We start from the raw sequence: 12,864 nt of genomic DNA on the forward strand, positions 1-12,864 counted from the left end.
TCCTTACATATGTATATGTATGTGTGTGCACATATTTTTTTAAATTCATAATAAATAATAGCAAGGAAGACTGAATTTGGATAAATGGCATTTGATTATTCAAAGTTCTGTATAACCTGGAAATGTTAAAAATTATCATTAACATAAATATAAGTTTAATAATAACCTAATGGATTAAATTGATAAAGAATGTAATTATGGTTCTCTTATAATTATAATTTATATTAGTTATGTATTTTGAACTTTCCAGAATATACATTGAAACAGACATTGAAAGGATACTGCATTTGTAAACTTAGGAAACAAATTCTGTTCAATATAGAGATTCTCCGCCCAAATTGATCATATGTTGGAAAGTAACCCAAATCATGCATACACACAAACACATGCAAATTCTTACAGAGTACGTTTTCTCTAACCACAGTGAAATTAAGCTAGAAATCAATATTAAAAGCATAATTGAAATATCCCTAAATGTTTGGGAAATTACTTCAAAATAACCCATTGGTAAAAAATATATACAAAAGAAATTTTAAAATTAAGTATGTTTCAATAATTTAAGAAAAAAGGCCAGCAAATAAAATACAAAGAACACAGAAAAAGAAAATATAATTTAGAGCTTTTATTGATAACAGAAAACAAATGCAAGATAGAATAAAGAGTTGTTCTTTTGAAACACGTATTGAAATTGATAAATCCTTTGCAAGATTGATTTAAAAAATTAGTAATCGCCAATATTCTGAATGAAAAGGGAACATCACAATAATGTAAACTAAAGAATAGGAAAATATATTTTCGATGCTTATTAACTAACAAAGAACTTATAAATTGAATATATTAAAAGTTTTTACAAATAAAGAATTAAAAAAGTCAACAGGCAACACAATTAACATATAAGCAGAACATTAACAGACACATCATAAATGAGGATATCCAAATGACCAATAAAGTAATGAGAACTTTCCCTTTCATCATCATTAGTCCTCAGGGAAGTTCAAGATACCGGTATTCATCCATTAGAAGAGCCACGTGGTTAAAGCAAAACAAAACAAATTATAACTTGACGTTATAACAGTGTTTTTTTTTTTCCTCTCCCCTTCCCTGCCCCCAACCCCAGTTGTCTGTTCTCTGTGTCTATTTGCTGCATGTTCTTCTTTATCAGCTTCTATTGTTGTCAGCAGCATGGGGATCTATTTCTTTTTGTTGTGTCATCTTGCTGTGTCAGCTCTCTGTGTGTGCCACACCACTCCTGGGCAGGCTGCACATTTTTCACGCTGGGCGGCTCTCCTTACGGGGCGCACTCCTTGCCCTATGCATGGGGCTCCCCTATGCGGGGGACACCCCTGCATGGCAGGGCACTCCTTGCGTGCATCAGCACTGCATGTGGGCCAGCTCCACGCGGGTCAAGGAGGCCCGGGGTTTGAACCATGGACCTCCCATGTGGTAGACAGACGCCCTAACCACTGGGCCAAGTCTGCTTCCCAACTTAATGTTAACATTAAGGAAAATGTGGAACAGGACATCCTATGACAAAGCAATTCAATTTCTAGGTATCTAGCACTCAGAGATTTTATATATGTCAATCAAAAGAATTATACAAGAATGTTCATAACATCATTCTATATATTATCCCCAAACAAAAAAAATCAGCAGCCACTCTTCCATTCAATAGCACAGTTTAATTATCGTATGTTCATTCCATGGCATACCATATAATAATGAAAATGAACTAACTACAGCAATAGAATAACATGGGTAAGTCTTCCAAACATAAGCTTGAATGAAAGAAGCCAGGCTTAAGAGACTTCATATTGTCTGATTCAATTTATGAAAAGTTCAAAATTCTCCCAAACTAACTGTAGTATTAGAAATCAAGATAGTGGTTGCCTCTGGGGAGAAAAGGGAGGAGTATTTGGAAGAGTGCAAAATGAAAGCTTACGGGACACTGGTAATGTTCTATAGCTTGATGTGATTGTGATGACATGGATGCCTTCACTTTGTGATAATTCATTAAATTATATACTTATGATGTATGCGCTTTACTGTATACATTATACTTCAGTAAAATGTTTGTTTTTAAAGAGAGAGAGAAGAAGGGAGAAAGGCAGACTGAGTCAGGAGATAGCATGTAAAACTCTCTGTGCAGGGAATAAGGTGAGTACAAAGATTGAAATAAAGCCAGTATGGCTGGAGTACAGATACTTAAAAAAATAATGAGAGTGGTTAGAAATGAAGAGGAAGAAGTAGGAAACACTACTGCATTCCAGTGTCCTGCAAAATGGGTCCTTATCTAACAGCAGTGGAAGGGAGTTAACTGTGGAGAGCCTGGTGCCATGATTAGATTTGTATTTTGAATGCTTCCAGCAGAAGATTATAGAAAGGATTGGTGAAGGGCCAATGTGGAAACAGGTCGATGAGGTAAGAAATTATGACGATGGTCTGGGAGAGAGAAGAAGTGACTTTCTGACTTAGGGTAATGGTGGTAGAATTTAAAGAAAGGGACAGGGCAGAAAATGTTTGAGGAGCTACAGGAAGGCATGGTGTCTGAGATGTGGGGAGCTGAGGGAAAGGGTGGGGCCAAGGATGGCATCAGGCTTAAAATCCCAGCTCAAGTTTTCCTGATTCCAAAGCACCTTAAAAAAAAAAAAAAATCATGTAAGCTCATGTTTTTTTCTTTACCATAATTCATTTTTCAAATTAATAGCTTATATTGCACAATTAGGACCTTTCTGAATCCTTACCTATGTGGTGGTTTGAAGTTTTATGTACCCCTCAAGAATCATGTTCTTAAATCTAATCCATTCCTATGGAGGTAAACCCATTGTTAGGTAAGACCATTTGGTGAAAGTATTTCATTAAGTTGTCACCCACTTTATTCGAGATGGGTCTTAATCCTATTACTGGGATCCTTTATAAATGGAATGAATATACAGAGAGGAAAAAAGTGACAGAAACAAGACATTGAAATCAATGAAACCTGGAATAGAAGGAAGAGACTAGCAGATGCCATCACATTTCTTGGAGCCAAGGATTGCTGGCAGCCAGTCTTTGAGAAGAAAGCATCACTTTGATGATGCCTTGATTCAGACATTTTCATGGACTCAAACTGTAAACTAAAAAATTCCCACTGTTTAAGTCAACCCATTTCATGGTATCTGCTTTCAGCAGCCTAGGAAATTAAAATACCTAGTAACACTGTTTAATGGATTAATTGTTTTAATATGGGTTTCCTAGTCTTCCAAATTTTATTTATAATCTCATTTGAGACAGAGTTTTACCAATTTTTATAGGGGTGGACCCAAGAATCCTGACTATAACTGGAAGACAAATAGTGAATAAATTAAAAACATAATGCCTACTATTAATTTTTACCTTTCTTGAAAGAAATATTCACATATTTCTGACTCATATCTATTAATAATTGTGTCACCTTACTGGGAAATTAGCTGGGCGTATGTATAAATGTGTCTCCAAAGCTTCCCTTATATGCTTGCTCTTGTAGAAATCTTTCCTTGATCTACTTGTGTTCATATATTATAATTTTAAGCTGTCTGTGATATGACTTTTTGTTACAAATAAGTTTCATACAAGCATATTAATATACCCCTCTTTGCCTAAATACTTTTTCTTTTTCTAATACTTTTGGTCCATAAGTGTTTGACCATTTCTCTTCTACAAATGATTCCATAGGAATCCTAAAAATATATATCCTGTTCTCCTGATTCTGTAAAATAGGTATGTTATATAGAGGAATTTAACATTACCTAAAGATAACACGATTTTCATATATTTACCTATTTGTTTTCTGATAATTTGTATAATTATAAAGCAAATATACAGATATTCATATGTGTAAAAGAGCTCCATCAATAATTTAATACTATCTATACTTCATTAAGAAGGTATTTAATATCAATATAGTATGGGGAGAAAAAAGAGGGGATAACAGACCAGTTCGAGCAGAGGAAGCCATGTTAGCTGAGTAATTGAAAAAGCTGTGATTGTGGCCTAGAATGTTGAAGAGTAGCATGGAATGATATGGAACCTCTGTTTCCTATGCCTTTGTTTTTCCACTTGTAAAACTGATATGTAGTGAAATGCAGTCATTGATGTTCAGAGACAAGTAAGGGGGAAAAAGAGACAGTGAGCCTAATCCCTTTTATTTACCTGAAATAGAGGAAGTCTACAGTCAACTCAATCTAAAGGATTTGGTCAACATTACCTCATTCATGAGGACATTAGGATTTAGGTGTACCAGAGAAAATAACCCCATTAAGTTGAGCAAGGCCAGAGATATAAATGTATTTAAATAATTTTCTTGACTCTTGGTCTACTCTGGCAAAGTGAAATATTGCCAAAGATAAGGGTCTTCTAATTAAATTCCTAGGGTTGTTTACGTAGACACTTGGAATTTCTTTGGTGTATTTTTCATCAATAGGGCAATGTACCTACGGTTTAAAAACAGATATTTCTCAAAAATTTTTTAATGTCAGTTCTTCCTTGAACATATTAAATACAGTGAAAGAGAGGCACAAATGTCCCTTCACTTTTTAATTTCACTTGTTCAAAAAACATGTATTGAACATTTAGTATTTCTCAGTGTTAAAAATCACAAGGATAAAAAGAAAAGCACAACAATGTATGTCCTCAGTTTAGTACAGGGAGATGGACATAAATACAAGTGATAAGTTATTATAAGCCCTTTTCTAGTTATGAGAAAGATAATTGCTTAAATGGCTCAAATAGCAATTTTTACATTATGCTGTCACTGAGTCAATATTAAGCTTAGTTTCCATCTCTTGGTAATATACCAATGTATGGTTGTGAACGAAGAGTTGAGAAATGAGCCAGATGCAAGCTGAGGTGAAGAAACTGGACTTAATTTTACATGGATGATTCATAAATGGCTCTTCTTTAGTCCCTACTACTTGACACAATGTCCATGCCCTTGTCACTCCTACTCAAAATTACTGTAGGAGTTTCCTGATTGCTTTACCTGGCTCCTTCCTCTTCATCTTTGGAGTGTACATTAGAAAATATTGCTTTCTTAAAAGCATAGATCTGACTTTGTCACTCTCTATTTGGGGGTAGGCTAGGCTTCGGTACCCCATTTCCCATAGAAAAGCATGGCTCACAGGGCTTCCACATCCTGTCTCCCTCTGTCTTGCCATCCTCATCTCTGTCTCCCACTCCTGCTTCTCTGTTTTAGCATTCGGAACAACTCAGGAGATCCCTCTGCCTGGTCCGTCCTTTCCCTGGCTCCATGTCCCTGTTGGCTAAATTTATACTGGTCCCCTGAGATGTATTTCAGCTGCCACTACTTCTAACTTTCTCTCTTATCAACCCAAACACCACATGGGCCCTAACATCTATATTCCTGTAGCATATTTGTATTATTGTTGTTAATATTGACAATTTTGATGTCTCTCACCAGGTACTATGAAATCCTTAAGAACAAGGACTGTTTCCTATAATTAAAGACATTACATATGATAATGCACAGCATATCATTAGTGTCACTACATATTTTAACTTAATTTGTTTAATTCCTCAACGGATGATTGTGAGAAGGTAAAACCAATTTGTTATACTTTCTCCAAACCAGTATTATACCTCTGCATTTTGTAAAATTAATGCTGACAGATCTCATTTTTCCTAGAAGATATCTTTCTGAGAATTTATGGTCAAATCAAATTATATAGATGAATGACGTTTTCAGTGCAATAGGGGAGCTCACATTTTAAGGAATGTCAGTCATGAATTAATCTGTGAGTAAAAGAATATGATAAGAATAATCACTCTCTATTCATCTACCACCTTGACTTTCATTTTTATAAATTGGAAATTTCACATTTTGAGTTTCCTTACAGTGGAATTCATCCAAGAAAAAGTATGTGTTTAGCTAAACTTCTAATAAAAAGTAACAAGAAAAGAACACTAATAATGTGACATGAGGAATCTGTTTTGTGTTGTAATATTACCCCATGTCAAAAGTGAAACTAAATATTTTGCCAAACGTCTCAACTTAAATCAAAGCTACTTTAATCAAAGCAGTTGCTAATGCCAACAATACATAATTTAAGGATGGCTAAAAAGGATGGTCAAAGTCAATGGCTGCATTATGACTGAGGGTTTGGAGAGAGGCCTGCTAGAATTATGTAGATGCCTGTGAATAAATTCTCAGCAAAAAAAAAATAGGATTTATAGGTTATTAACAGATGGAAGGAGGAATGAGAAGGGGTTCTGATGCTTAATGTATGTAGAAGTTTTAATTAACTTGACTGTAAAAATGTGGAAATTGATAGAATTGATGGTAACACATTATAGTGAGTAACAGCTGGTTTATAAATGGGATTGCAGCTGAAAAGGATAGTCTAGGCATGTAAATGTCAATTGAAAGAAAACTAGAGAATTATCTAGGAACTGCAAAACATAGTGAACCCAGAGGTGGATGAGAATTGTGGTTAATAGTACAAATAGAAGAATGCCCTTCTATGAACTAGAACAAAAATACATCACTATTACAAGGTGGTAAGCATGGGAAAATACAATTAATGTAATCTATGGACTGTAGTTAATAGCAATACTGTAATAATCTTGCATCAATGCCAAAGATGTATGGACATTAATAATAGGGGGGTATGGAAGAAATATATCAAATGTACCTATAGACCATAGTTACTGGTAACAGTCTGATAATATTATCTCATAATCTGTAACAAATGTTCCACATCTACGTAGTGTCCTAGTGGAGGGGTGTTATATGGGAATTCCACACATGTGTATGATTGCTTTGTAAGTTCACAACTTCATTAATAAAAATATATTTTTCAGAAAAGTAAATAGGACTTAGGTGCTGTGAAACATGGCAGACACTAAATACCTAAATGAACAGAAATACTATGGTGAAAAATTGGTAGACAAACATGATCTTGTAGATTAAAAAGAAAGCAGGAAACATAACTACAAAAATGAGAGAGAGAACCAACATGTGTTGAAAATATAGATCACCATTTTGACTCTGATAATAAATGCAATAAATAGCTCGGGGGGCCGGGGGTAAGCATTTTTGAGGATGGGGTACGGAGAGAGGTACCGATGGCCATCTTCAAATATTTCCTAGTATAAATTTCTCTGAAAATTTAATATCCAAAATTAATAGAAAATTGAGACTCCTCTGAATTTAAACATTTTTCTTGTACTCTTGTCAGTTTTCTTTCTCCTTTATCTTTCCTCATTCTTTTCCTCCTTCATTACCCCACTGTCAATGACTACAAGCAGATGAGTTGCAAAGTGAAGAGCTGCAAGCATTGCTTTGTTTTATCGTCCCATACACTATCCCCTCTTTATGTCTGCTTTTTTGGTCCAAGTTTTCCTGTAGGGCCTTTCCATCAGAGACTGGGCAAGAATAAGAGGGGAAGAACTGAGGTGCCTCAGATAGTTCTGGCTTGAAGGTCTTTGGTTATTGTTGGGGATGGGCATGGGGAGGAAATTGTTTACCAACTGATTTTTTTTTATCCTAAAGATTTAATCCATATTCTCCCTCTTTTCCATATCTACAGGTAATGTAGTTATAAAAATGGCATGTTAAAAAATATTGTCCTAACTTGATTTTCCTTCCTTACTCCATATGTGGTGATGGAATGAGAAAGAGGCAAGCTGTTGGGATGCAGCCCAAACTGACCCATTCATGGTCGGAAAAAGAGATCCAAAATGAATTTATTGCCACTCCAAAGAAAGAAAAAGAACCGTCTACATGATGCCTAATAATGAAATTTAGATTGGTCATGTTTTCTGTCCTTTTGGAGCTAGATTTAACTTGATGTTCAATAGTTCAAGGATGATCTTAGCTCAAGTGATTATTTCTAGAGAAAAGTTCTAATTTTGAATACTAACATAGAAGGAGAGTGTTTCTAGAACCCAAAAAGAAAAATAGCCTTCTATCTACCACTTTCTAGGCAAACCCTAATCCACATTCCTTTAAGAGCTATTTTTCTGATATACTGCTCTCAGCCTGAATCATTAGTTTACAAGTAATTTGCACCTGTACATGTCACCTGCTTGTGTGTATGTGCATATACACAAGGATATATATATGCGTATATATGTGTGTGTATATGTTTATGTGTAAATGTGTGTCTGTATATTGTGGATAACTTACATACAATTACTGTTTCAATTGCTCCAGAGTTTTACGCTTTTGTGTGGGTTCAGAAGTTGACCTTTTCTCCCCTACCACCATTCCGGAAGATTTTTGTAAATGTAAATCTATAGAAAGGCATTGAAAACCCCTCCCCAACGCTAGCTCCAGCCACTGCACCCACCCTCCACTCTCGCAAGCGAGAGCGCGCGCTTATATTCGCGCGCACACGCACACCAATGAGTTCAAGTCTGATAAGCCGGTTTTTGGTAGAAACAACTCCAATTCGCGTTTTCTGTGCCGCCTGCGTCCTGGGTAGGGAAAATCCGCGCTAGGAAAAAAAATCCCTTCAACCCACTCCCCACTTTTCTGGATGCGTTCTGTATGACTTGACCACCCTCAGCGTGTGGCGTTCTCGGGAGCGCGCGTCCTTGTGTGGTCCTGGGAGCAAACCCGCGGTTCTGAAAGACTGATCAGAGGTACGCCCAGTGGGGGTGATTGGGGAACCCAAGGCGCGGTCACCGGGCAACTCGCCGTTTAGGGTCAGGATAGGAAAATGGAACTAGGGTTTGGACGCGGGCGACTGTCAGGGGGGCCAGGCAGACCCCTTGGCGTAAGGCTCACGTCAGGAAAGATCTGATCGGACCCCAGCAGGCAGGAAAAAAGAAGAAACAGACTCCCGAAGGATGTGCGTGGCGCCCCGAGCCGCGGCTAGGGCGGAGGCCCGGAAGGGAAGTGGAGAGTCTGGGAAGCCAGGTGTGGGCGGGAAAGGCGGCCTGGATCTGGGCGCTGTTGGTCTCCAGGAAGGTGGTTCTGTGCTCTGTGGCTGCCGCAGCTGCCAGTTCAGATGCAGACCCGGAGTGCAACCATGGAAACGCAACGTGTGTCCCATAGTAACCTGAAACAACATTATTTATACGCTGCCATCTCCATTCTCCCGTCCTATCCCCCCCATCCTCGTCTTACACCAGGCTTGCAGCAGACGTGGCACACCCGCGCCTGGCTCTTTCCCCAACCTCCCTCCCCATCTCGTGCCAGCGAAGCCGGGAGGTAGTTTACAGCTGTTACAGTTAACACGGGGCTGGGAGGCGGTGGCTCCGCCCGTGGAAATCACTGTAGTTCGTGTTTGTAAAAGCAAAGCGTAAGTGCACTGCGCGCGCACACACAGCCAGCGGCGAGGGGACATTTACCCGAGGTGGGGGCGTTTGGGGAGGGGTTCTCCATCACTACCCAATTTGGGTTCGCTTAACCTTGATAAGTCTGAGGCTTCCTGGTCAATTTTTATTTAAGACATACCACTATCGTCGCCCCCCACCCGTACACACAGACACAAATCAATCACGTACACACACACACACACACACACTCCCCTACCTCCCTTTCAGCCCTGGGTGTTGTAGCCGCCTGGCCCGGTCCCCGCCCTCAGGGACAAGTGCGGCGACTGTTCCACTCCACGTTGCCTGCGCCGAGGAGACGAGTTGCTGGTTCGAGAGCCCCCGGAGCACCGGGAGCAGCGCCGCCGAGTGTCTCCAAGTGTGCCCCGCGCGCGCGCGTGTGTAGCGCCCGCGTCTCCCTCGCTGTGTGTGTGTTTACAGCGATCTCACCCGACACGGACGCTATTAGAGCTGTCTCTTGCCTGCCCACACTGCAAGCAACCTCTTTCCGCTTCTCCGATCTTCCCTGGCTTTTTGTGTAAAGCAACATCACCCCCGCCCCTCGCTTTTTTTTCTTTTTCTTCTTTTTTTCCTGGAGGCTGCCAAAAAGAGTTGATTGCTATTGTGATCGGTCAGGGAAGGAGAGGGGAAGGGGAGGGTGGAGATTGGGAAATCGAAGACATAGAAGAATTTTCTTTTTTTTTTTCCTCCCCCCAAAAAACCCATTCCCACCTAGCCATCGACAAGTCCAATATCTACTTTAATAATCACCAAGACAATGGATTAAGTAACTCTTCTTTGGGCAAGAAGTCGTGTTCACACTTTGGGCACAATGAAGGAAAAGGCGATGATAAAAACCGCTAAAATGCAGGGGAACGTAATGGTAAGTGCTTGCCCGGCTCCGGCGGACCTGTGAGTATCCCGGGTGAGGGGCGTGCAGGAAGGGGGGCTTGGGGGAGAATTCCGGAGGTGAAGAAAGCTGATGTTGGGGCGGGGTCCGGGGGTGGGGTGTCTGTCCTGGTTAGTTCTCGAACCTCCGGGTAATGCCGGCAGCCTTTCGTGCCTGCGCGCTGTGGGTTGCGGCCACGTCCCATCAGAACCCACCCCGGCAGCCTCCTCCAATGCTAAGAATCAGTCATTTATTTGCAAATAGCAACTTTGAGGTCTCTTAGCCGCTCGCTTTTTGGTGTTTGGCTCTGTGCCTTTGGGAGAGGGCTGAAGGTGTGGAAGGTGAGGAGGGGTAGGTGGAGGTGAGCCTTGCTGGGCAGCACAGGTCTGTCCAGTGCTTGTGTCTGTTGGAGTTGGGAGCATATCCTAAGGGCTGTTGCAGGGGACCGCGGAGAGAGCAGGGTCACCTCAGGACCAGGGAAGGGCACCAGGGGCTCTGGGCCGCTCCTTGGGGACCCCTGGCCTCGGTGTTGCAGGTGCGCGCAGCTCGAGACCTGTTGGGGGCCCGCCGCGTCTTCCGTACGCTTGGGGCGGGAGCCAGCCACTCCGCCGCGAGCGCTGCTACAGCGTCCGCGGCTGCCACGGGGCGGAGCCCTGCTCCTCGGATTTGAGAAAAATGCCTCCCCCGGAAGATGACCTGGTGTCACGGAGGGCAACGAAGGCAAACCATCCCCTGAGGATTACCGTACATCGGAGAAACCTCTCTGGTCCCTAGGCGGCTAGGGGCTGGAGGGCAAAGGGCAAGCTCTGTGCTGACAACTTTGATAACTCGAGGACCCCAGCGTGCCGCCTGCCCCACTAGCGCCACCTCCCTCGTCTTCCGCCTTGTCAACCCTCGCGGCCTTCGGAGCTCTTGCTTGCCAGTTTTATTTAGCCCGGGGATAGGGCTGAGGGAGTTAGGGTGTTGGGAATCTCCGGGAGAGGACAGAGGCGGTTGCCATCTTGTTCCGCTGAAATTGTGTTTGTATTTACTTGGGTGATGTAACCCTTTCGGTGTTGCTGTGGGATTATTTTTAAGGGGGTCCCTGTTTTTGTTGTTTTTTTTTTTTTAAATTTTGCTTGCTGGCACTTTTTTGTGTGAGGGGGAAGAACAACGAGATGGGGATTTCTGTCTTACTTTTTAAGATACAGCAGGGAACGTAGGGATGTTTTCCAGGGGCAAGATCTAGAGTTGTTGGCCAAGTGGCTCGGGTCCCAGGGATGGGGAGGTAGGGCCGTGGTGTGTTTGAGAGAGTCCAGTCGGCGCGGCATTTTGATGTCTCACTTTAAACAAAAAGAGGCAAGAAATAACTTAATTTTAATTGAAAAAATATCCACCCAGGCTTAGCCACACCCACAGCAAGACACCTGTTGCCTGGCAGAGCCGAGCACCATCTGGTTCTGAACTTGACTTCTGGCCTGGGGTGTGCGCCGCTCGATTCAAGACAGCCTTTAGGAGCTCGGGATCTGTACGGGTGGTTTGCTTTTCAGGGCCTGCCTCCACTCCCTCCAGTGCCCTCCTTCGAGGGCCTTCCCCGGACACTAGGTTCTCTGGTTGGCTGACCTAATTGGTTGTTTGTGAAAATACTTCTGTTTCCCCTGAAATTTTCAGCTCCCCTTTCAGCCATTGAGTTGTTCAACAGCATTAAAAGGTACAAACAGGACAGAAAAGTGTATGGAGTAATGTTTTCCACTAACACTACCACCTACAGTCACAATTCCTTTTTTATATCATGTTGTAATGTGTTATAAAGTCTGTCTATGTAGGACCAGGGCTTACAGATAAGTATTTGAATTAATTATACCAAAAATATGCATTATTGATTCATTACATAAATTTATTGTCAAATAAGTACTTCTCCTCAATTCATATGTTTTCTGATGTAGCAACATTTCATATTGCATCTTTATTAAAAACTTTTAAGTCTTCCCACTAACTCCATCCATCTCTGTTCAGAAAATGAAAAATGAATGGATGCTAACTCATATTTCTAACTCATATTCTTAATAAGAATTTTCTATGTGATGCTCATTGTGTAGCCTCCCCTGGGTCTAATGTTAGTAAGTATAATTAGAGCAAGTTGAACTGAGCCTAGAGAATTTTACTGTAACCAAAAATATTTTTAGAGACATCAGCTGGCCTAAGAGAAAAATGAGTTGCCAACTTACTTAGGTTTTAAATGTTCTAGCAGTTTTTAAATTATTATTACTCTTCAGGCTGGTTCCTAACTTATTTGAAATTTCATGTTCAAACTAAGCCTGTGCAACTTCAATGGAGTGATCATTCTGCACTTACACCGTTAATTGGGGACTTACTGCTGCCTAATTTTTCATCAGTTGCCTTGGAAGTCTCTTGCTAATCACAGCCTCTCCTGGATTAGATGGCTGGCAAATTCTTTGCATTCCCAACTTGATTGGAATTCAGGTAATATTTTACATTCGAGATGAAGGCTAGATAATTTATTCCTATTACTGACAGAATGTTTTATATCATGCAGTATCAGTACGTCTATGGAGACACACTAACCAAATCTCAGTTCAGAGTTTGCAGTTTGATATTTAAGAAAGAGAAAAAGAGAGAGTCATTTGATACTGATCTGTGGTCACAAATGTAAGTGCTAAAAACAATTACAACCATGCATG

At 40.8% G+C, this 12,864-nt stretch overlaps 1 protein-coding gene and 1 long non-coding RNA gene across 7 annotated transcripts in view; one reads left to right on the forward strand and one right to left on the reverse strand.

Annotated features, from left to right (window-relative positions):
- Positions 1-12,864, forward strand: part of DPP6 (dipeptidyl peptidase like 6) — a 1,316,366-nt gene that overhangs the window by 142,439 nt on the left and 1,161,063 nt on the right. The window contains exons 1-2 of one of the 6 annotated variants that reach the window (XM_058297590.1): positions 8,394-8,619; positions 10,031-10,177. The exons of 1 other annotated variant lie outside the window; for it this stretch is intronic. In XM_058297590.1, coding sequence (XP_058153573.1) covers positions 10,127-10,177 — 51 coding nt within the window. In that variant the 5' untranslated portion in view covers positions 8,394-8,619; positions 10,031-10,126. Of the gene's footprint in view, positions 1-8,393; positions 8,620-9,079; positions 9,282-9,523; positions 10,178-12,864 lie in introns of those variants that run through there. 4 more of the 6 variants (XM_058297593.1, XM_058297588.1, XM_058297589.2 and 1 more) reach the window with 4 other exon arrangements.
- On the reverse strand, positions 603-9,822 carry LOC111759632 (uncharacterized). The gene is made up of 2 exons (XR_002793557.2): positions 9,515-9,822; positions 603-9,038 (listed from the first exon to the last, which is right to left on the reverse strand). It is a non-coding gene; the product is annotated as an uncharacterized lncRNA (long non-coding RNA).

The sequence above is a fragment of the Dasypus novemcinctus genome, chromosome 5 (assembly GCF_030445035.2).
Source record: "Dasypus novemcinctus isolate mDasNov1 chromosome 5, mDasNov1.1.hap2, whole genome shotgun sequence".
NCBI lineage: Eukaryota > Metazoa > Chordata > Mammalia > Cingulata > Dasypodidae > Dasypus > Dasypus novemcinctus.